The following is a 23,150-nucleotide window of genomic DNA, read 5'->3' as shown; positions in this document are numbered from 1 at the left end:
GGCCTGGCCCTACGAGGGCCTCGCACGCCGGACTCGCCGGGCACGCCGGGAAGGGTCAGGCTCCGGCGGGAAGGCGGAGCCGTTGGGGAGTCGGAGCAGCGTGGTCGGTCTCTCCCGGAAAAGCCGTGCCTCCCCGGAGCCGGAGCCGGGGCCTTTAATGGGTGGGGCGGGCTAAGAGAAGGGCGGAGCGACGGCGGGGAGAGGAGTTGGAGGCGGGAGGCAGGGTGGAGCCCAGATGATGGGAGTGACCGGATAAATTTAGGGGAGAGGCTGGGCGCGCCCTTCCTCGGATACCTGGAGCATCTGGCGGGACCTGCCCCGCTGGTACCGCCGTCCGAAGCCGGGAGGACCGGGAGGGGCAGAGCGGGTGTGGAGGGAGACCCGCGGGCTCTGAAGACTCTCCATTTACAGCCTCCCCGTCTAGAGGCCGGACCCCGCTGAAGATGGCACTGTTGTCCCAGCGATAGGGTTGGTGGCACCTACGCCAAGTGCTCAGGGCGGCTTTCGTAAAAGAGTGAGTGCTCAGCCCTAGAGCGTCTGCCTGCAGACAGGTCCCCGGCTGGATTCCAGTCAGGGGGGTCAGGGGCACATGCCGGGGTTGAGGGTTCCATCCCCAGTGGGGGGTGTGCCGGAGGCAGCGGATCAATGATTCTCTCATCATTGATGTTTCAGTCCCTCTCCCTTTCTTTCAATACAAATATATTAAAAAAAAAAAAAAAAAAAAAAAAAAAAGAGCCCTGACCGGTTTGGCTCAGTGGATAGAGCGTCGGCCTACGGACTGAAAGGTCCCAGGTTCGATTCCGGTCAAGGACATGTACTTTGGTTGCGGGCACATCCTCAGTGGGGGGTGTGCAGGAGGCGGCTGGTCGGTGTTTCTCATCCATGTTTCTAACTATCCCTCTCCCTCTCTGTAAAAAAAAAAAAAAAAAAAAAAAAAAAAAAAAAAAAAAAATCAATAAAATATATTTAAAAAATTAAGTAATCAAACATGGAAATTTCAGCATTTCACCTCTTGAGGAAGTATGTCTATAGGGCTTTAAAAATTTATATATATATATATATATATATATATATATATATATATATATATATAACTGATTTTTTACAGAGAGGAAGGGAGAGTTAGTAACATTGATCAGCCGCCTCCTGCACACTCCCTGACCCGAATGGGGACTCTTCTGTCGCAGGCTGTTGCTCTATCCATTGAGCCAAACCGGCTCTGGTTTATAGGTTTTGTTGTGTTTTTTTAACTTCCCCAAACTTTTTCATTTCCAGTTGATTGCCTGTAGATTCTTCATTAAACCTTTAAATGAAAATGATTGTGTGCTATGGTTCTCTTCTTTAAAAATTTTTTTTTAATATTTAAAAAAATATTCTTTTATTGATTTCAGAGAGGAAGGGAGAGGGAATGAGAGAAACAGCAATGGTGAGAATCATTGACTGGCTGCCTCTTGCATGCCACCTACTGGGGATTGAGCCTACAACCTGGGCACGTGCCCTTTCCTGGAATCGAACCTAGAATCTTTCAGTCCGAAGGCCAACACTCTACCCACGGAGCCAAACTGGTACAATATTTTAAATATATATATTTTTATTGATTTCAGAGATGGAGAGGGAGAGAGAAACATCAACAATGAGAGGGAATCCTTGATGGGCTGCCTCCTGTAAGCCCGTGATCTCGAAACTGCCCTGGGGATTCCGCAACCATGGCATGTGCCCTGAGTGGAACCCAACAGTGACCTCTTGGTTCATGGGTCAACACTCAACCAGTGAGCCCTGCTGGCCAGACTTTTTTTTTTTTTTTTTTTTTTAATATATTTTATTGAGTTTTTACAGAGAGGAAGAGAGATGGATAGTCAGAAACATCGATGAGAGAGAGAATCATCGATCAGCTGCCTCTTGCACACCTCCTACTGGGGATGTGCCCGCAACCAAGGTACATGCCCTTGATGGGAATTGAACCTGGGACCTTTCAGTCCACAGACTGACGCTCTATCCACTGAGCCAAACCGGTTTTGGCTGGCCAGACTTTTTAAATTTTTTATTTTTAGAGGATGGTGATTAAAGCTGGGGACAGAGAAACAAGGAAGGGCCTAAGACACATGTGTCAAACAAGGCCCGCGGGCCAAATCCGTCCCGCCAGGCCTTGCAATGTGGCCCGCACCTCGCTGTCATCACTGCACTCCACTGCGTTTCCATCACAATGACAGTTTATGACTGTTCAGTAAACCATTCGGCCCGCGATTTAGGCTGGATTTTATTTTATTTTATTTATTTATTTATTTTTAAATCAGTCTTTATTGTTCTAATTATTACAAAGGTTCCTCATTTCTTCCCCCCTCCACCAGGTTCCCACCCCACCCTCTGTCCCCTCCCCATCCCCCATTGTCCTCATCCATAGGTGCAGTTTATGTTCAGTCTCTTCCTCCCTCCCTTTCCCCGATAGTAAATCCCTTTTCAGATAGTAAATCTGTTACTTAGCATTTTCTCATATCAATAATACCTCCACATGCCCAATGGTACATTTCACACAAAAGACATTTCCAAATAGGTCAACCAGCCTCATCCAGGCCCCACCCAAGGCACTCACAGATCAACAAAGATCAACACCCCAGCCCAATACTAACTCAACACATCCAGATCTAAGCCTTCATCACTTGATTCAGCAGACCCTCAGGTTCCCACAAAAGTTTCCAGCCATGTCTGAGAGGCCGCCGTGGGGCAGGGGCAGGCGAAGAGCGCACTGTTCCGGGCCTGGCTGCTCCGGGCCTGGCCTCTGTTGCTCTGGTTCGTTCCACAACCAGCTGCTCTGGGTCTGGACACTGCCGCTCCTGACCTAGTTGCTCTGGACTTGGCTGCTGCTGCTCCGGGCCTGGCCACACCTGACCCGGCTGCTCTGGGCCCGGCTGCTCCAGGCCCGGCCGCTCCGGGCCTGGCCGCTCTCAGCCCAGCAGCCGCTGCTCCAGGCCTGGCCACTCCCAGCCTGGCAGCCACTGCTCCGGGCCTGGCCGCACCAGACCCGGCTGTTCCGGGCCTGGCTGCTCCCAGCCTGGCAGCAGCTGCTCCGGGCCTGGCCACACCAGATCCGGCTGCTCCGGGCCTGGCCGCTCCCAGCCTGGCAGCCGCTGCTCCGGGCCTGGCTGCTCCCAGCCTGGCAACCGCTGTTTCAGGCCTGGCCGCACCAGACCCGGCTGCTCCGGGCCTGGCCGCTCCCAGCCTGGCAGCCGCTGCTCCGGGCCTGGCCGCACCCGACCCGGCTGCTCCGGGCCTGGCCGCTCCCAGCCTGGCAGCCGCTGCTCCGGGCCTGGCCGCTCCCAGCCTGGCAACCGCTGTTTCAGGCCTGCCCGCACCAGACCCGGCTGCTCTGGGCCTGGCCGCTCCCATAGGCTGGATTTTAGATTTTGGCCCCTTCTCTGATTGAATTCGACACCCCTAGCCTAAGATAAAAGCAATAGAAAAGATACGAGGTGGGGAAATGAGCCTAAGCTGGGCTGCTTTGACTCACTAAGCCAGAGGAAAGGGGCCTTGAGGACTGGGTGAGGGCTTAGCTGAGGGTGAACTGCTGCTGCCAATTGTCCTGGTTGCAAGTCTCAGGGATCGCTTAGTTTAGGAAATGCATGGCTGAGGGGGGAGGGAGGGTTGGCGTGCTCCCAGGAGGGAGAGCATGCTAAGGGGATGCGAGGAAAAGGAGGTAGCTATGTTCTGCCGAGGAGCACAGGGATGGTCTTACTGAAGATTTTCTTCATTTGACAGACAGAAAGCTGAAAAACGTTGGCATCTTTATTCAGACACGTATAAAAACAAAACATAAAACTTCAGTGATAGAATATCTCCCATTTCCCACCCAGTGGGAGAAGTCTGAAGGTGGGTTCTCTTTCTATCCCAATCAGAAGCTTCCTATTATTGGGTGAGAAAACTTCTAAAAGTGGCTCTTGGGACCCTTGTGAGTCTGTCCCTTGGGTAAAAAGTGGAGATCCCTTATAGCTCATGTAAATTACGGTTTACACAAAAATGTCCAGTTATGTTTCCTTCTGACCACCCCCTTCCTGAGATGAGAAGTCTGGGTGTAGCAGGCTGTGGTTGCTGGGGTCAGACTTAATTCAGTGCAAAATACAAGATAATGCCCTTTATATGGGCTCTGGTTTGTACCTATTTTCCTTAATACCTTACAGTAAGAGCACACTCCTGGTAAGATTTTGAATCTTGGACCTGCCACCTAATCTGTCTAAGGCTCAGTTCCTTATTTGTAAGGAGCTATAAACTAGTTCACAAGATTGGCATATGGATTAAGTGTGTGTGTGGGGGAATGCAGGTAAAGTTTAGCACGCTGCCTGGCACAAAAAGAAATGCTCACTTAATAGCAATCATTAATATTACTCCTGAGCTTCCTTCACAAGATTTAAAATTTCCCATTCTTTTCAGGGGGTTGGTCATAGCCAAAATTTTACCTTCCCCTGCCAGGTTTTGCTCTTTTTCTTTGCCGTAGGAGTCTGATGGGAAACAAAGGCACACTTAAAGCCGAGTCTCAACAAGTTCGAGTCTGAGAGAAAGGGACTTGATAGTGGAGTAATCAAATGGGTATGGGACATAAGGGAGTAATCCTTCATATCTCCGGGGAGTTCCCCTGAGAGCGGAGGAGTGGGATTGGGAAAGCACACAAAACAGGGAAAACCTTCTACTTTCCAGGGACTGGGAAAGTGAAGAAAGTGCACAGCCAGCTACATGTCCCAAGAACTCTGTCCGAGTGTTTCAGAGCCTCCAAAGGTTGAATGGAATTGTCTAGGACTGGAGGGGAAATGGGACAGAGACCTATGAGGGAGGGATAGGTCTTGGGAGAAGAGGGGTACCCTCTAGAAGCACTAGCTGCCATCACTGCTCCTGAGCACCTCAGGGAGCAGAGGTTATGTTCTCTGGGCGTTAGCCTTGGGGAAAAGCCTGCTGTGCCAGTAATCCGGGTTATCAAAGGCAGAGTCAGTGGCTTCTAAGCTACGTAGCGTTTTGAGGCGTGCATACTGGACTTGGGGAGCATAGTGTCCAGGCCCCTGGAAGGCCTTCATCTCTTCATACCCTTGTTCAGCTGCTGGGCAGGCCCCCATGGCCGCATAATCCCCCCCAGCACCCCCTCCACCACGTCGCTTATTCATATATTCATAGTCCTCGTCTGGAGTTGTGCCAGGGGTAGGCAGGATGGGCACAGGGTGGAGCGGGCAACTCTGCGTGCTGCCCAGGGAAGCACTGAGGTCTGATCCCACGTCCATGTACTCGTAGCCCAGCTCCTCGAGGGAACTCGGCCTTGGGGGACGAGGTGGACTGTGCCTTCTCCTCCGGTTCATGTATTCATACTCCTCATCTTCATCTTCTTCTTCGGTGCCCAGGACAGAACTGAGACCCACGGAAGAAAGCGTGCCTTCCCGCGAGGATGGAGTACCTAGGGGTGGAGAAGAGAGGCTGGCTCTGTGGAGACTTCACAGGGATTCGTGGGCGGAAGGGAGTGGGAAGAGTCAGGCAGGGCGGGGTGGGGAGTGATGAGGAATCAGGTACCTTTGAGGGGTGCATCCGGCATGACATAGCCATTGACATCCTCCTCTAACCCCAGTGGGGAGAGGGGGGTGACGGGAGTGAGCAGGCTGTGGCGCTGGGAATGGTAGGCACTGTCTCCGCGCGGCCGCGGGCTCCGGCTCCGGCTCCTGCCCATGGACACCTTCTCCGGGAGCTCGGCCTCAGAGCCTGTCACGTGGCCCTCCGATGACTCTGACACCAGGCGTCCCCGCGGGTGCAGAGAGGCTGGCCGGGGGCACCGTTCACCCCCCCCACAGGCTACAGGCTCCTGAGGAAGAAAAAACACACAGAGATTTACAGAGAGATGATTGTCAGCAAGGAGATTGGGTGCTTCAATGCCTTTTATTTTGTAGGACACTGAGGAAACCTCAAAGATTTCTGAGATCTCCCACATCCTCCCTGTCATCCTAAGACATTCTGCCACCCAGCATCTCAGCAGCCCCTAAGAGGCAGACCTTACCTGGCAAGCTTCCCCAAGGTTACTCTGGTTCATAGGCATATATCCAGATGATGGGCTTATAAGGCTCTGGCTCTAGGATGGAAACAGTGGTTTAGACAGGGAGACATCTTATCATGGTCCTCTGAGTAGTTAATCTGAGTGTCTGTGGGGTTTATGAGGGTGCGGGTGTGCAGAGTGCCCAGGGAGCAGGAAGTCTTGGGTAACTAAAGCGCCTTACCCCACGTGGCCAAGTAAGTGTCCCAACGGGTAGGCTCAGGGCAGAGCCCAGTGTTGTGGTCAGGTTGTCCTCCTCTGCCTCCAAGTCCAGGTCCAGGTCTAGTTCTGGCTCCAGCTCCACTTCCTCCAGCTCCTTGTCTGTCAGAGCAGGGGCCTCTGCTCCAGGGGGGATTCCAGGTCCACTCTCTCTCTGTAGGGGCAGGTGATTGTTAAGGTAGATCCTGGTTCCAGACAAATCCCCTTTGCTCTAAATCTAATCTCCTTGACACCTCCTAGTCCCTACTCACCTTTATGACCAGATACCGTGGTGGGTCTCGGGCCATCCTGGTGAACTCATTGGCTAGTTCTTTAAAGGTTGGGCGAATGTTCTCATCAATCATCCAACCTGGGGAGGGAGGGGGAAGGAGTAAGATGTGGGAAGTAGAGTCATGAGGAGAGAACAAGGAGGGAAGTTGGGTGGCAAAGGGCTGGCACCGGCAGGTAACTCACACTTGACCATGACCATGTAGACATCGATGGTACAGATCTGGGGCTGTGCCAACCGCTCCCCCTTCTCCAGCAGGTCTGGTACTTCAGCCAACCGCAGCCCTGCATAGGGCTCTGCCCCGAAAGTCATCAGCTCCCAAACTGTCACACCTGGGACAGGAAGACATGCCTGGTTGATGGCAAAATAGCGGCACTGGGCATGGAGATGAAGGGAAGGCAGAGCACTCTGGCACAGGATCTGAAGGGCTTGAAGATTCTAAGAGAAGGTCTCAAAGGCAACTGTGGAATTGGGGCCTTTCACATGGACTGACCATAGCTCCAGACGTCGCTCTGGTGTGTGTATTTCCCAAAGTGGATACTCTCGAGGGCCATCCACTTAATTGGAGTCTGGGAGATTAAAGGCAAAGGTGAACCAGTTATTTCCACAAATTACTTTAGCATTTCTGAACCCCGATTATCCACATGCTCCACTGTGTTGCTGTCTCAACTTCCATTTCTGGCATCTTCAGGTTCCCCTCCCTGAACTGATCCTGCTGCATCTGCTTCCCTCTGGAAGGGACCACTGGCTGCTCCCCATCTCCCTGCTTCTCCCCACTCCCACCTCCTTACCAGCCCTTGGTGCCACCTACCTTGGCCTCACTGTGCAGCAGCTGTTTATCATCCGGGGGCAGCAGATCAGCCACCCCAAAATCTGCCACCTGAACCTGACTGGTTGACTTGAGTAGCACGTTTCGGGCGGCTAAGTTCCTATGAACCATGCCATGCTCCTCCAGGTAGTACATACCCTATAGGAGAAGGAAATGTCCTCAGGATTGAGAGATCCAAAATCACCCCAAACCCTAACGGTGCCACTCAGAACTCCACCCTCCCTGCCGCCACCCTGCGGGTCCCCAGCCAGGCAGTCCCATCAGACACTCCTCCCGGCCCCTCACCTTGGCAATCTGTACTCCCCAATTGAGCAGCAGCTGTGGCCCCAGGGACGCCCGGTGTTGTCTCACATGATCCAGCAGGGACCCCAGAGGCAAGTACTGGGTGACAAGCTGCAGAGATGACCCTGGGCACAGGCCTAGCAGCCGCACGATGTGAGCATGGTCCAGGCTGCCAATGGCCAGCATGTGCTGAGACCCGAGAAGAGGGTTATCCAAGGCACAAGCTGGTTCACTCACACCCAGACCAGAGCCTCCCCAACGGTCAGTACATCTACAGGGCACACCGTGTCTGCTAGCACAGGCCATGCTTCTGCACAGCTGTAGGTAACACTGACCTTCCTAGTGGACTACAGAAAAACCCTCCTTCACTTACATCCGTCACAGCTTGAAAACTTTGCCGTCCGCTCTTATCCTCAATGACTTTTATGCAGACTGGGATCTTTATGGACTCGCCCTCCGGAATCCACACTCCCTGGGAAGTTTTAAGCAGGCGTCAGCCTAAGCCATCCTCCCCAGGCTCGCCCTTTCCCACCTCCTGGACCTTCGCTTTCCGTGAGTCACTCACCTTGTGCACGGTCCCAAAGACGCCTGAGCCGAGCACTTTAAGCTTCCTCAGCTCCGTCTCCTTGAAGATTCTGGCCAAGACTTTGTTAGCCTTCTCACTGGGGTCCAGAGGCTCTATGCTCTGAGGGGCAGACGGGAAGGAGGGACTCAGGAAAGCCCACTCCCACCCACGACCCACCCCAACTCCCTCCTCTGGCGTGGTTGCCAAGGGCAGCAGAGCCCAAAGGGAGGGAGCAGGAAGAGGAATTGTCTTCGAAAGCACGGGAGGCACATTAGGACGTCACAGACCCCACGACAGAGGAAGTTATTTGTGATCATGAGATTAGGAATCAAGAGGGTGGGTTTTTCCCTCTGATGAAAGCCAGGATTGTTAATTCTATCCCTTGAGTGCTTTTATATAATCCTCTGTGTTTTCAAAGCACTTTCACCGTTACAGCCATCCTGTAAGGATGAGGGCTACTACTTCCTCTGTGTACATTCACACTGAGGCACAGAAGGAAAGGAACTTCTTCAGAGTCATGTGGCAAATGAACGGCAAAATCGGGGGGAGAAAGCATGTCTCCCAATCCTCTGGTCAGAGTTCTTTCTAAGGGTCAAACCTCAGGGGAGGAGGAGGCTCTTAGAGCGTGATGGCAGAGGGCACTTTTCCAGAGTCAGCGGCACACTCACCTCACCCCGCTCCAAGTAGCGCCTCATCGCCCTCTTATGCTGGATCCGACGCCCACGCCAGTAGAGGATAGAGCTGCTCAGGACCACAAACACCACCACCAACCCCACCACCACCGCTAACGCCATCGCCAGATGCGTCTTGCTGTGGGCAGAGAAAGCTGGCGTTACCCTCGGGCCACACCCCCTCCCCAACGCCACCTGCACCTGCACCTGTCCTGAAAGGGACGGTGCGGACCTGGGGCAAGCAGTTCACGTGCACAGAGAGATCCCTGAGCACTAAAGGGTTAACCAAATCTGGACCTTCCGAGGCTCCTGTGGGTTAATTTTAGAAAGGAAGGGCCAGAAGTCTGCATTCTTGTGCCCCGAGTTCAGCGATAGTGAACTGTAAATAGAAGGCCAGGAAGAGTAGACTCACTCTTCCCAGCAGATAGCCGCCCTCTCCTTCGCTTCTCCCCACGTCTCCGGGCCCCTCGTACCTGATCATGGCCGGCGTCTGGCCCAAACAGTCCTGCAGGTCAGGCCCGTTACACCTAGAGAAGACAGTCACCTCCGTAAGCGCGAACCGGAGAACCCCATGGACGCTCATTCCATTCCAACAGCTACGGCACCTTTTCAGACCCTCTCGTGGCGTCCCATCCCGGCGCCCAAGCACATCCCAATTCATGGCCTCCACCCCCAGCAGGCCCACCCTCCCCGAGGCCCTCTGTGAACAAAATGCCCGCGCTGTGTCTACACCAGGCCCCAAAATTGTGGTCTGATTTTGTGGTTACTGAGCATCCCTTTCTCCAACCCTTCACTGTGCAGCTGGGAGTGATTCTTAAATCAGTTCCTTTCTTCTTTCTCCTCCCTTCATCCTCTTCCCTCCTCCTAGCCTGTACTCCTTCCTCTCCCCGACCCCCTCCTCTTAACACCCCGCCACTGACCCCTGGGTGCAGTTCTCATGGCAGGGCCGGCATTCATTCTGGGCATCTGGGAACTTGTAGATGGGGCCCTTGGCACCCAGCACTCCAGAGGGGCAGCTGCTCACGCAGTGGGGCCCATCTCGAAAATGGGCACACTGGGCACAAGCATCGGAGCCCTGGGTGGGAAAGGAAAGGTCAAGAAAAGTGGGTCTCCAAGGTCAATACCATATCCGGCCGTTCAGGGTCCTCCTTCCACAAACCCTGGCCTTGTCTGGCCTCCCTGGGCCAGCCTGAGGTTGGGCCATAACATTCCCTGGATTCTCCAGTGCGGCCCACCCTCTCCCCAAGGCCCTGGTGCCGCTACCGTACCGAGCCATTGCATGTGGCAGTGCCCTCCAAGAGCTGGCATTCCGGGTGGCAGGGGAAGCATTCAGCCTCATGGGCAAACTCACGAGGCTCCCTGCAGTGAGAAAAGGGGGCATTGGGGGCAGTCACTTTGAACAGCTCGTCCCAGGGCCCCATCCCTCCACCTCTTCTTTTTTTAAAAAAACAACAACAACATATTTTTTATTGATTTCAGAGAGGAAAGGAGGAGAGAGACAGAAACAGCAATGAGGGAGAATCATTGATCAGCTGCTTCCTGCATGCCCCCCACTGGGGACCAAGCCCACAACCCGGGCATGTGCCCTTGACTGGAATCGAACCCAGGACCCTTCAGACCATAGGCAGACACTCTATTCACTGAGCCAAACCAGCTAGGGCCCTCCACCCCTGACTCGGTCTCGCCTCTCCGTACCCATTCAGAAAGTTGCAGTGGGTCACACAGACACCTCCTCGGCTGTAGTTTCGACAGGACAGACACTGACCAGGGCCTGGGCCCCAGCATCCCCCAGAGGAGCAGAGTGGGTCACACACTTTGCCCTCTGCCACTGGAAAGGAAGGGGTGTGTGTCAGGAGGAGTCTGAGGTCTCCCAACAAGCCCTCCCCTGAATGCTTCCTCCTTCCTGCTTCCAGCCCTCCCTCCTTGGCTCCCTCCACCCCATCCCTACTTCCCTCGCCCCCACTTCCAGGGCAGAACAGCCCTTACACCCCTCTCCCTCGCAGACTCCCTCTCCCCTCCCCGTGGGCCTCTCCTCACCGCAGTCTCTGCGGGGCCGATTGTGCTTGATGTCCAGTCTCTCCTCAGAAGGCCCTCGAAGCAGCCTGGTCCAGTTAAGAGAGTGGTGGTAGCAGAGCTGCCGATTGGCACTTATGTAGATCCGCCCAGCACTGATCTCTTTCAGGGACCGGAAGCCCAGAGATGTTATGTTCAAGTTCTTCATGATCAGCAGTGAGAAGCCCCGGCTGAGGACAAGGAGACGGATGAGAGGGGAGACCACAAAGGAAGGTGTGCCCTGCAGTGGACGGAAGACTCATTTCCGTCCAGCAGCCTGCTCCGGGCTATCACCCTGAAAGGGACTCCTCCTTCCTCCTGCCTTTTCTCCACCCACCTCCCAGGCCCACCTTCGGGGCTGCTGCGTGAGAAAACGCCTTCCTTAGCTCTCACTCGGAGGTGCCTCAGAAGCAGAGTTCGCTACCTGGAGATGCCAGCACCTCCACATCGTACTCACTTGTATAGGCTTCTGCCCCCGATGGTGGTCAGGTTGGAGAAGACACTGAAGTTGTGCATGTGGGGGGGCCAGGACTGGATGTTCAGGTAGCCTGAGGGGTTGGAGAGGCATATGAACGGGCGCCGTCTTCTCTCCCTTTCTCAGGTTCTCCCGGTCCCTCCCCTGTTGTTGAAACTTGATCTTTTTCAAGTGGTTCTACTACAATCTGTGCCAGTGGCTGATCTATTCTCTCAGAAAGGGCGCTTCTCCCACTCACCCGTGATCTCCCGTACAGTCCGGAAGACACTGAGCCTCTCGGGGTCCAAGGCAGGGATCTTGTGCCACGGGTCTCTGGAGAGGACCATAAAAAGTCAACAAGGTGGAGGTACAGGCCGTCAGCAGTGAGTGCCTACCCTCAGAACTTATTTCTAAAAACCCTTCTCCATGGAAAGGACAGAGCTCCTTAGAGCAGTAACTGGGGCAAGAGATACACAACAGGAGCCTACAGCACCTTTAAAAAAAAAATTAGAGAGAGGCAGGGAAGAGAGAGAAATGTCAATGTGAGAGTGAAACATCATATCAATCAGTTGCCTCTTGCACACGATCAGGAATCCAACCTGCAAGCTGGGAATCGAATCCGCCACAACCCAACATTCCAACCAATTGAGTCACACCAACGGTGCAAGCCTACAGCATCTTGCAGAGAAAATTAAGCAAATGTTCAAATAACGAGGGATCCAAGCCCAAAGAACACAGGGACCAACTTGAAGGAGCCCCCAGAAACCCTATTAGAGACAACTGGACACCAAAATAATGATAGTAAAAGACTATAAACCACTGGATGAAACAAATACCTACACTGATTAGATAGATAGATCAATAGCGGTAGGAAGGGAAGACTTCCTAACACTAGAATGCCAACAAACAAATGCAGAAGGATAATGGAATTAGAAAATAATTATCTGGCAATTCTCATTATAAAATTAATTCAGGCAAAATCTCCCCCACAAGATTCTTATTAAGCTCTGGATGGTCCTGCTCAGTGGTTAGAGTGCCAGCCCATGGACCGAAGGGTCTCGGGTTCAATTCCCAGTCAAGGCCACATGCCTAAGTTGCAGGTTCAATATCCGGCCCAATTTGGGAGCATGTGGGAGGCAACCAATCGATGTGTTTCTCTCACATCAGAGCCTTTTTCTCTCTCCCCCTCCTTCCCTTCCATTATTTCTAAAAAACTAATGAAGAAAATACTGTCGTGTAAGGATTAACCACCACCAAAAGCATGCCTGGCAGTGGTGGCTCAATGGTTAAGCATTGATCTATGGACAAGGAGGACACAGATCAATTCCCAGTTGCAGACTCGATCCTCCCCAATTATGCAGGAGGTAGCCAATCAATGATTCTCATCATTGATATTTCTCTCTTCCCGCCTCTCCCTTCCTCTCTGAAATCTGTATTTATCTATCTACCTATCTACCTATCTATCTATATTTAAAAGCATAACTTGGCCCTAATCAATTTGGCTCAATGGATAGAGCATCGGTCTGCGGACTGAAGGGTCCCAGGTTTGATTCCAGTCAAGGGCACAGGCCCGGGTTGCAACTCAATCCCCAGTAGGGGGTGTACAGGAGGCAGCTGATCAATGATTCTCTCTCATCATTGATGTTTCCATCTCTATCCCCCTTCCTTTCTCTGAAATCAATAAAAATGTTTTTGGGTTTTTTAAAAAAAGCATAACTTGTACAGGAATGTAAAGTACAGGAAAGTTTTGCAATATAGTAGTAATATTGCAATATGTATGGTGCCAGGTGGATACTGAAAATGCCAGGGGAACACTATGTAAAGTGTATGACTGTCTAGTCACTATGCTGCACATCTAACACAGATGCAAAATAATATTGAAAGTAAACTGTAATTGAAAATTTTAAATAATAAACTTCTAAAAAAATTTTTTTTAGTATTATTTTTATTGGTTTCAGAGAGAGCATGGAAGAGGGATAGAAACATCCACGATGGGAGAGAATCATGGATTGCTGTCTCCTGAACACCCCACCTTGGGGACTGAGCCTGCAACTGGGGCATGTGCCCTGTCCGGGAATCGAACTGTGACTTCCTGGTTCATTGGTCAACGCTCAACCACTGAGCTGCGCCTGCCAGGCGATAAACTTTTTTAAAAAAAGCATAACTCAGAGACTCTGCGTATGAGGAAACATCACAAAATTCAAACTGAGGAACGTTATATCTGTTACCTGGCCTGTACTCATCAATAATGTCAATGTCATGAACTATTATAGATGAAAGAAGACTGAAGAGATATAACAACTGAATACAATGTGTAATCCAGGACAGTGTGAGACGAATGAAATGTGTGTGTGTAGAAAGAAAGAAATAATAATAAAGCATCTATATATATAAAAGCCTAAGGAACCATAATGACTAGTCAACCAGTCACTATGATGTGCACTGACCACCAGGGGACAGATGTTCAATACAGGAGCTGCCCTCTTGTGGTCAGTGTGCCCTCAGAGCCAACCTCCCATGGCCAGCCAACCTCCCACAGTCCCTCCCCCATCCTCTCCCCACCCCACCCCCCAGGTCCCGGCCAGCAACCCGCAGGCCCCAGTCGGCCTGGCCCCGATTGGGACTGGGCGAGATGGCCCTGATAGGCCCTAATTGCCAGCCAGACCTAGGGACCCTAAGCCTCTCGTATGATATAATGTTAACACTTGGGGGATGTGAATAAAGAGTGTAGGGGAAATCCTTACACCGCTTTTGCAACTTTAGTGTAGATCTAAAATTCTGTCAAAACAAAGAGGACAGGTGGCTTTAATGTTACACACACACACACACACACTTTAAAGGGATCAGAAAGTCCCTTTGCTCTCTGTGGCTCTTCTCTAGGGAACAGCAACTAGGGGAAACAGCTGGCAGATTTTTATCTAAACTTAAGAAAACGTTAAGGAGGACACCATGTCCCTTGCCATTCAGCTGGGTGATGTCAGGTTGCTTAGGGATACGTCTGAGGGGACTCAAGCCCTAGTGGGAGGTTGAGTTAAGCACCGTCAGGTCCTTTGTGATTTCTAAGATTTTATGATTTAGATTCCTAATCAGCCTCACGCATGAAGCGTGAAGCCAACGCGATGAGCTGTGAGGGGAGGGCTGGGGGGGGGGGTCGGGAGGAGAAGGCAGGATCTCTGACCCGTTGAGGCCTGTGATGAGGAAGTCCAGGTTGCCCAGGATCTTGGTGCAGTTCACAAACCCGTCAATGTTGCTCGAGTCCACAGTCTGATATCGGCTCCCAGAGCCGGTCCCCTCACACGCTGCAAAAAGAGGCTCAGTGAGGGTTGGGGTAGAGGGGAATCGCCTCCGGGTAAAGGACGTCTTTCACCAACTTACTTACCTTTGGGGCACAGCCCCCCACAAGGTTCACACATCTTGAGTCCATTTTTGTCCACTTCCATCTTGTCGGGAGGGCAGGCCCTGACGCAGGAGGTCTGGTCTACCACGAAGTTATCTGGGGGGGAGGGCAGTGGAGGCGAGGGAGGGCCGCTGCTGCTGCCGCCTGAACCCTGCTCCTCCTGCTCCCGCGGACCTGCCCCGCCCACCCCCGGGGGTCCTGGGCGCCTTCCTCTGGGTTCGGAAGGCCCTCTGCTCTGCGCTGCTCCAAGGGGCAGAGCTCAGTGCGATGGCCGGGAGACACAGGGACGGTCACGAGCGGCTGGGACAGGGGTCCTTCCCTGAGGCTGGCTGATGACCACAACCATTTGTCCTCTAAGGTAAGGTGACCAGCCAAAACCGGTTTGGCCTGCGGACTGAGGGATCCCAGGTTCGATTCCCGCCAAGGGCATGTACATTGGTTGTGGGCACATCCCCAGTGGGGGATGTGCCGGAGGCAGCTGGTTGATGTTTCTCTCTCATCGATGTTTCTAGCTCTCTATCCCTCTCCCTTCCTCTCTGTAAAAAATCAATAAAATATATATTTTAAAAAAGATTTATCATAATACTTTACATTTATTAAAATTTTTTTAAAAAAAAATAAGGTAAGGTGACCAGCCGGCCGCTTTTGGCGGGACAGTCCAGATTTCCAACAATTTGTCTCGTGGCGTTTAAAAAAAAAAAAAAAGTCCCAATTTTTTCCAAAAATCTGGACTTTTTTAAAACGCCGTGGGACGCGGGGAACATTGTTGGACATGGGGACTGTCCCGCCAAAAGCGGGACGTCTGGTCGCCTCACTCTAAGGCACATGTGTCAAACACAAGGCCCGCGGGCCAAATCCGTCCCGCCAGGCCTTGCAATGTGGCCCACACCGCGCTGTCATCACTGCACTCCGCTGCGTTTCCATCACAATGACAGTTTATGACTGTTCAGTAAACCATTCTGCCCGCGATTTAGGCTGGATTTTAGATTTTGGCCCCTTCTCTGATTGAGTTCGACACCCCTACTCTAAGGCCCCACCTTACCACCAGCCTGATCCCCTTTGCCTCCTACAATGCTGTCTAACGTCCTGGTCCCGCTGCCACTGTTTCTTCCCTTCGGGGACTTACGGGGGCAGCTGGCCACGCAGACGCCTCCGTACTGGTACTTGGTGTGAGGATTGGGCTCCAGCTGGAAGGTCAGCTTGTTGTAGACGAGCGGCTGCGGACACTGCCGCACGCAGGCTCCGCTGTCGTTGAAGAGCCGGCAGGCCTGGGCACAGGGAGACTCCGGACACTCACACTGTGCCCGTGTGCCCCTCCTCCCGCAGCGAGGCCCACGCCGCCCCCGGAGCCCGGAGCCCGGAGCCCGGCCGCGGGGCGGGCGGTACGTACAAAGCAGTCGGTGTCCTGAGGGCCGGAGCAGCCCCCCGCACACTCGTCGTGGCAGCACTGGTTGGGGTCGGGCCCGAAGCAGTGGCCGTTGCACTGAGGCGCACAGATGGTCTTGGTCACTGCGGGGGGAGAGCTTGGCCGTCAGGGCTGCGCTCCGAGGCCGTGGCTCACCCGCTTGCCCTCCGGCTCCTCCCTACCCACCCTGGCGGCCCAGGCGGGGCAGGGCAGGGGCACGAATGGGAACGAATGTCAGGGTTTTAGAGGGGACTCGACGCACATGTCTGGCAGTCTTTGGGTCCGGGACCCCAGCATCGCCCCTTGCAGGCCTCATGACATGGCTCACCTGGTTGGGAAGGAAAGCAACGTAAGAGGCCGTCAAGAACGTGAGAGAGACTAGCTTGAATCACCAGGGAATGATGTCAGCCATGGGCCCCAGAGTGAGTCCCAGGAAGCACAGAGCCCGGGCAGCGCCCCTCCTGGCCCCGCGGAGCAGGGTGGGGCTCAGTGAACCTGTCAACAAGGGGTGGGGCCATGCTGCCCCCAGGGCAGCTGGGGGGAGGGTCTGGGCCAGTGCCAAGCCCAGCCCCAGGAGGGCTGTGCGTGCGAGTGCACCAGTGCACCGGCAGGGACGGTGCTGTCGGTGGTGGGCTCTGAGGGAAGGGGAGGCTGATGTTGTGGGAAGTGGAACAGGTGGAGCCCCTTTTCCTGGCACCCGGCTCTGCGGTCTGGAACCCGGGGGCCGGCCCGCCCCTTCTGGCAGGCTCCTCGGGCCCAGGGCCTGAGGTGTTTGCTCAGTGGAGGGGAGGGCTCAGATCAGGGACGATGAGGCGGCGGAAAGGAGTCACTCTGGCTCGGTGGGGCCGGGGGAGCAGTCTCGGTCGGGCCACTCACAGCTCCTGCCGTTGTCCTTCACCACGATCTCGGCGTCTCGGTCCCTCACGATGTCCCTCCAGTCGATGGTGTCCATGTGACAGAGTTTGTCGTTCTTCTCGATATACACGCCCCCGGACAGAATCTCTGAGAGGGAGCGGTGATGGGGTTAAGGGCTGCCCCGGCCTCCTTCCCCAGCCTCCCCCCTGTCCAAACGCCCCCCCCCCACCCCCCCCCTGGCCCTCAGGGGCCGGGGGAAGGGGGCGCCGGATGTGTCCAACTAAATCCAAAATGCAGGGGAGGAGGGGGAGGCGGGGCCAGGCTGAAGGAACCGCCTGCCTCTCAGACACCTGTTCAGATCCGGTTTAGCCAGTGGGGGCGGGGAAGGAAGGGAGGGAGGATTCCTGACTCAACTCTCCACCCCCTCCCCGGCCCTACCTGTGTGTTTTTCAACTGGCGGCAGGGAGAAGCAGGAGGCGGCCAGGTGGTATTTAACCCCTGTATTCCTCAACTTGTGGGGAACTGGGGGGGGGGGGGGGATTCTAATTCCGGGAAGGAGGCAGGGCAGGGCACTGCTTTGAAGCCGGAGGAATGTGGCTCACAGACCCAGCTCAGTTCCAGCCCCACCAGGACATAGGACCCTCCCTGGCAGAGGGCCCTAGAGGGCTGGTGGTCTCTGAGTGGGCCGAGCGGGCAGCCTGGACGGCCCCCAGGGAGGCGCTGCGGTGGGCAGGCACCCGGGCCCACCTGTGAGCTGGGTGAGGCGGAGCTGGCGCAGCGCGTGGCTGGAGTTGGTGTTGTAGTTGAGCATGACGAAGATGGCGAACTTGCCGTCGTACACCTGCGTGCCCCGCACCACGCGCAGGTTGGGCAGCGGCAGCGTGGAGAACTCGTTCATGGCCACGAGGACGTAGCCCGTCACCTCTCGGATCCACTGCGACGGAGCCCAGGGGGCCGGTGAGAGGGGGGACGGGGCGAGGGTCTCAACCCCCTGCTCCTCCCCTCCCTCCTCTGGCCTCCCACCCGCTCCTCCTCAGAGGTCCTCACCCCCTTCCCCAGGAGCCTGGCAGTCTCAAGGTGCCTCTACACCAGCCTCCGTGCAGAACGCCCCCCGCCCCCGCCCCTGCCCCCGGCCAGCCCTGCTGTGTCCCTGTGACGGAGACCACCCCGCAGCCCGCAGAGTCCACTGTCCCCACAAACACCAACTTGGATCTTGGGGACTCGGGTCTGAGAAAGGCTGGCCTCCCGCAGCGGTGCCTGGGGGAGGGTGGGGCGTGGGGAGGGGAGGGGGAAGGCTGAGGGAGGGGGCTCTAACCTGCAGGAAGGAGAGGTCAGCGTTGTGCCCGGTGAGCACGATCTCCAGGTTGCCCATCACCACCTCGCACCGCTCGTACTGCTTGTGCAGCGTCTGGTACTGGTTCTCGGCATCGCCCGTCACACTCAGGCCGTTCAGCGTCCCGGGACACACTGTTCAAGGCGGAGGCGGCAGTGGCCGAGGCCGGACACGCGGTGTCCCCCGTCCCCCGGGCCCCCCTCGTGGCGGTCCTTTCCCAGGGGTGCTCCCCAGGGTCGGGAGGCAGCCTCACCCCGCACCCCTCAGCGCGACGCCAAGGCCTCTGTGGTCCGCCTGAGGGCCTGGACTTCCTTTCCTCAGCACCCCCTCAGCACCCCCTCTCCCCACAGCACTCCTCTGTGCCTCTCCCGGCCCCCAGGGGGTTAATCCAGGAGGATGTAGGGCTTTCCCCCTCCCCAGACAGAAGTCAGAAAAGGACACAGCTTGGTCACCCTCCTCCTCTGCCCCTCCCCCCGCCAACCAGGGCACTCACTTCTCTACCCCCGGCCGGCCGGCCTCTGAGTCCCGGAATAAATATCTCTTTGGGGCGAGCACACAGCCCCTATTGTGTCTACCCAGGGTGGGATGGGGGCAGCGCCTGGGGCCACAGCCCAGCCCACAATGAGGCGATTCTGTACGGGGGAGGGGGCTGCCCCACCCTGTCCCCAGCCGCCCGTGCCCGCAGCACCCCCTCCACCCTCACGTCTTGGGCTCCGACAAGTGATCTCACTAGAGGGGGGGGGGGGGGGGGGGCGCTGGGGCTGGTGGTGGGGTCAATGTGAGCTTTGTCTTTAAAGCTGCAAGATAAGGAGCTGGTGGCCTACCCCGCGCCCCACGTCCTAAAGTCTGATTTCCCTTCTCTCTCCCTTCTCCCAGCCCCACACGCTCCGGCCCCCTCAGCATCGCACTCTTCAGCCCAGAGGGCTTCTCGGCAAATGCAGAGGCTGGAGGGAGACAGCAGCAGACACCCCCGTGCTTAGCCAGTTTTATTGTCAGAAGATTCCTTAAAAGCCTTCCAACATGGCAGCCGTCACAGACGGGAGGCAGAGCCGAGACTCGAGGTCCGTGGGGCCTGTCGGCCTCGCAGGACCTAGAAGCCAGAGGAAACCTTGGCCCTGAAGCCCTGACTCCCATCTCTCTCCTCTGGCTTTCCTCGGCTCCTGAAAGACTGGGGGGGCGGGGGTACCACCTGTTCCAACCACCCTCCCCTGAGGCGGCCGCTTCAGAGGGAGGCGGGAGTGGCAGTGGAGGGAGGGTGGGAAGCTGGTGAGGCCCCAACTCCTTCTCCCAGAGACACCCGTACTCTGACCGCCTGGCCTCTGAGGGTACCATTCCCGGAAACTCCCCTGAAGGGAAGGGACAGACAGGCAGTGCCCAGAAGAGCCTGGGAACCCCAGGAGGGCCCGTGCGCTGAAAAGAGAGTGTGGCTCAGTGGATAGAGCGTCGGCCTGCAGACTGAAGGGTCCCAGGTTCGATTCCGGTCAAGGGCATGTACCTTGGTTGCAGGCACATCCCCTGTGGGGGTGGTGCAAGAGGCAGCTAATTGATGATTCTCTCTCATCGATGTTTCTAACTTTCTATCCCTCTCCTTCTCTGTAAAAAATCAATAAAATATATTTAAAAAAAGAAAAAGAAATTGAGTAGGAAGGTTAGTCATTTCTTGAACAGCCCCACCCTCACCCCCTTCCCGGCAGGACACCCCCTTTTTCAGGTCAAGGCGCCAACCCTTCTCTCTAGATAAGGGAGGAGCCAAGATCCCTGCACAGGGAAGTGGTGAGTGCGAGTGTGCACACGTGCACGCACGCGCACGACACACACACCCAGAGGGACGTGCACCCAGCTCCCCTCTGGCCCAGAGTCTGTCCTGGTTCTGCCCTGGGCTTCTCTACAGGAGGTGTTTCGTCTCTGGCGGCTCCCTCCACGGCCCCCTGTGCGGACTGGGAGGCCCAGCCCGCCACCCCGAGGATAAAGTCCACACACAGGGAGCAAAGGGCCGGCCTCGCGGGAAGAGCGGGAACACCTCTGAGGAGGAACCAGGGAGCGAGGGGGAGGGGAAGCACAAAAATCCATTCAGGACTCGGGGACCAGGGGCACAAGAAGGGGCACTGTCACAGGCCCTCCTCTGACGGAGAGCCCTGGGGTAGGTCGCAGCAGAATCTCCAGCCCCTCCTCAGTCAGAGCCTCCTCCCGGGCGGCCCCCACCCCCGTCCCAGCTGGGACAAAGGGGCTATAGAAGGACTGAGACAGGGCCGGATGCCCAGAGCCCGCAGGGTCCAGATAAGGGGTAAAAACACCCCCCCATGCCTGCCCTCTGGCTCCCTCCAGGGAGGAGGCCAGGCTCTCGGACTCCTGGGTTCCCGGTGGAAGGTGGCGAGGATCTGGCGGGGACAGTGACCGTCCCTGTGCTCTGTCCCTCCTACTCCAGGCCCCAGGCCCCCCGCCCCCCAACACCAGCTGGGAGTGTTCACATCTCAAGATCCCAGGGTCTAAATTTAGGCCCAGCAACTGTGGGAGAAGCACAGGTGCTTCCTCCCACTCCCACTCTGGGGTAAGGGGCCCTGGATGTGTCAAACCCCAAGCTGAGATCTAGGGGGAGGGGAGGGGAGGTCAACAGGCCAGCAATCCCAACGGCCACGGTCCCAGGGATCCCAGAGGCGTGGGCTCGGGCGGCATGGGAGTGGGAGGAGGAGCAGAAGAGCAACCTGACTCCTCCGGACTGGACTCCTGGAGACAGAGACAATAAACAGAATGGGGGTAAGGGAGAAGCGAGTGGAGGGAGGTGCCCAGGACGGAGGCTCTGAAGGTGGGACACACACACACACACACACACACACACACCCCGTTAGCCCTCAGGTTGGGAGAGAAAAGACAAGCAGCGATAAATACAGGCCAGAAGTCCCTGACCCTCCAGCTCCTGGCTCTGGGCTTGTACATAGTAGATGCTCAATAAATGGCAATGGCTTTGACCTGGGTCTTGACGGAGAGAGGCTGGGGGTGAAGGGGGGCCAGCCAGCTCTCACTCCAGAGGGCGAAGCCGGCCCTGATGTCACCTGGACTTGGCTCCTGGCTCGGCCCTCCCAGGGCAGGCGCCCTCGCGGAAGGAGGTGCCACCCTTGTTTTCCCAGCTCAGGAGAACAACAACCCCCACAGCTCCGCCCTGCCGGCAAAACAACAAAACTGGAGGCGGATGGAAACCTGGGGATGGGGGGCCCGGAGGCCGGGGCGCACACAGACCCCACCTTTCTCCGAAACCTCCACCTCCAAGCACCTCGCGTTTACAAGAGTGAGCTGCACACAGAACTCCGCTCCCCTCCCCGCGCCCCCCCAGAACGAGGGCCCCCCGTTTGGGCACCGGCCCTGTCCTAAGGAACAAGTGAAGGGGTCCCTGGGGAGGAGGTGCTGGCGACCCCACCAGGACCACCCTGAGAATCCGAGCCGGACGGTCCGCACCCCGGGGGCCCCCGTCCCCGCTGCCCCAGGACTCACTCCCCCAGGATCCGCGCCCCGGGTCCCGGTCCGGGGGTGGGGGGGCGGCTCCGAGCCGGCGGACGCTCCGGCGCGCTTACCTGCCTGCGAGCTGCCCACGTCGGAGCCCCGGGCCAGGCCGAGGAGGAGGCCCAGCACCTGCAGGGCCCGGGACGCCCTCATGCCGCCGCCGCGGATGGCCCGGGGCCCCGGCTACGGCATCGGACCGGCCGCGGAGCTCCGGGACGGGGGACGCAGCGCGGAGTGAGCCGGGGCCGAGCGGAGCCGGCGGGACGGCGGAGGGTGTGTCCCGGAGGAGGCGGGGGGCGGGCGGTGAGTCACGGCCGCGCCCCCGCGGGCAGGAGGCTGGAGCCGGGGCTGCGGGAGCCCCGCGCGGCGCCCGCGCCCCCCGCCCCGCGCCAGGCCAGGGAGGGGCTCACCCACGTTTTCTCCGGGAGCCGGGCTCAGGGGGCTCAGGACCCCCAACTCCCCAAACGCCGTGCGGGCAGGTGGTGGGCGGAGAGCGCCGGGCCCGCCCCGGCCTGGCCGCGCCCACTAACCCGAGCGCTCAACTCCCCGGGCCGGTTGGGCCACTTGGGGGGTGTCCTCTCCGAAACGAGACTGTTCCTCTCGGAACTGGAGGCTGGGGGGTTCCTCATGGGAATTGGGGGGCTGGGGGAGTGCTCCCTCATGCTCAGGTCCCCTCGGAAGCCCCCGAACCCCCATCCTCCATCCTCCCGCCGAGGAACCCGAGCCCCAAGGCCGCGTGAAATCGCGCTGTCTCCGGCCGCTGCCTCCGCCAGCCCCGGCGCCGGGGCCTCTCCGGGGACCGGGGTGGGGGCGGGGGCGCCCCAGCCTGGGAAGGCCGAGCCGCCTCCGCCCCCGGAGGGGCGCCCGCACCTGTCGCCGCCCCTCTGCTGCCCCCCTCGGCCGCCGCGGAGAACAGCTGCCTCCCCCGCGCCCGGCCGCGCCGACGGCGCCTGAGCCCCGGCTCCGCGGACTGAGGCGCCCCGGCCCCCGCAGCCGCCCGGTCCTTCCCGCAGGCGCCCCGTTCCCCCGGAGGCGCCCCGTTCCCCCGGAGGCGCCCGGTCCCCCCCTCCGGAGGCACCCCGTCCCCCCCGCGGGCGCCCCGTCTCCCCCTCGGGCAACCCGGCCCCCGCAGCCGCCCGGTCCTTCCCGCAGGCGCCCCGTCCCCCCCGGAGGCGCCCCGTCTCCTCCGCGGGTCCCCTGGCCCCCGCGGGCGCCCCAGCCCCCCCGCAGGTGCGCACATCTCGGCTCCCGCCTGGCCGGGAGGCAGAGGAAG

General features: G+C 57.2%; 1 protein-coding gene across 4 annotated transcripts; it reads right to left on the bottom strand.

The window, feature by feature from the left end:
• Positions 1–3,762: 3,762 nt before the first annotated feature.
• ERBB3 (erb-b2 receptor tyrosine kinase 3) lies at positions 3,763–22,096 on the bottom strand. 4 transcript variants are annotated; one of them, XM_036454568.2, is made up of 28 exons: positions 21,949–22,096; positions 18,365–18,516; positions 17,797–17,983; positions 17,071–17,196; positions 16,457–16,522; positions 16,180–16,298; positions 15,916–16,057; positions 14,772–14,885; positions 14,571–14,691; positions 11,652–11,725; positions 11,396–11,486; positions 10,924–11,129; positions 10,582–10,714; positions 10,155–10,245; positions 9,807–9,961; positions 9,360–9,413; positions 8,884–9,025; positions 8,216–8,335; positions 8,024–8,122; positions 7,654–7,839; positions 7,351–7,506; positions 7,033–7,108; positions 6,725–6,871; positions 6,523–6,620; positions 6,237–6,425; positions 6,020–6,091; positions 5,542–5,827; positions 3,763–5,452 (listed from the first exon to the last, which is right to left on the bottom strand). In XM_036454568.2, the coding sequence occupies exons 1-28, from the start codon at positions 22,028–22,030 to the stop codon at positions 4,902–4,904; spliced, it is 4,035 nt and encodes a 1,344-aa protein (XP_036310461.1). In that variant the 5' UTR covers positions 22,031–22,096; the 3' UTR covers positions 3,763–4,901. The 4 variants fall into 4 exon arrangements, with proteins under 4 accessions (XP_036310461.1, XP_036310462.1, XP_036310463.1 ...); XM_036454569.2 differs by having other exon boundaries at positions 3,763–5,428; XM_036454570.2 differs by lacking the exon at positions 9,360–9,413.
• Positions 22,097–23,150: the final 1,054 nt, after the last annotated feature.

This window comes from Pipistrellus kuhlii, unplaced genomic scaffold (assembly GCF_014108245.1).
Source record: "Pipistrellus kuhlii isolate mPipKuh1 unplaced genomic scaffold, mPipKuh1.p scaffold_m20_p_3, whole genome shotgun sequence".
NCBI classification, from domain to species: Eukaryota; Metazoa; Chordata; class Mammalia; order Chiroptera; family Vespertilionidae; genus Pipistrellus; species Pipistrellus kuhlii.
The sequence above is the reverse complement of the archived record's forward strand: the minus strand, read 5'-3'. Positions and strand labels throughout refer to the sequence as shown.

Excerpts from the sequence above, each read along its gene's own strand:
- ERBB3 (XM_036454568.2), bottom strand. The coding sequence starts at position 22,030 with ATGAGGGCGTCCCGGGCCCTGCAGGTGCTGGGCCTCCTCCTCGGCCTG. Across the intron at positions 10,246-10,581 it reads CACTGCAACTTTCTGAATGG|GGAGCCTCGTGAGTTTGCCC; the intron begins GTACGGAGAGGC and ends TTCTCACTGCAG. Across the intron at positions 9,026-9,359 it reads CAGACGCCGGCCATGATCAG|CAAGACGCATCTGGCGATGG; the intron begins GTACGAGGGGCC and ends CTCTGCCCACAG.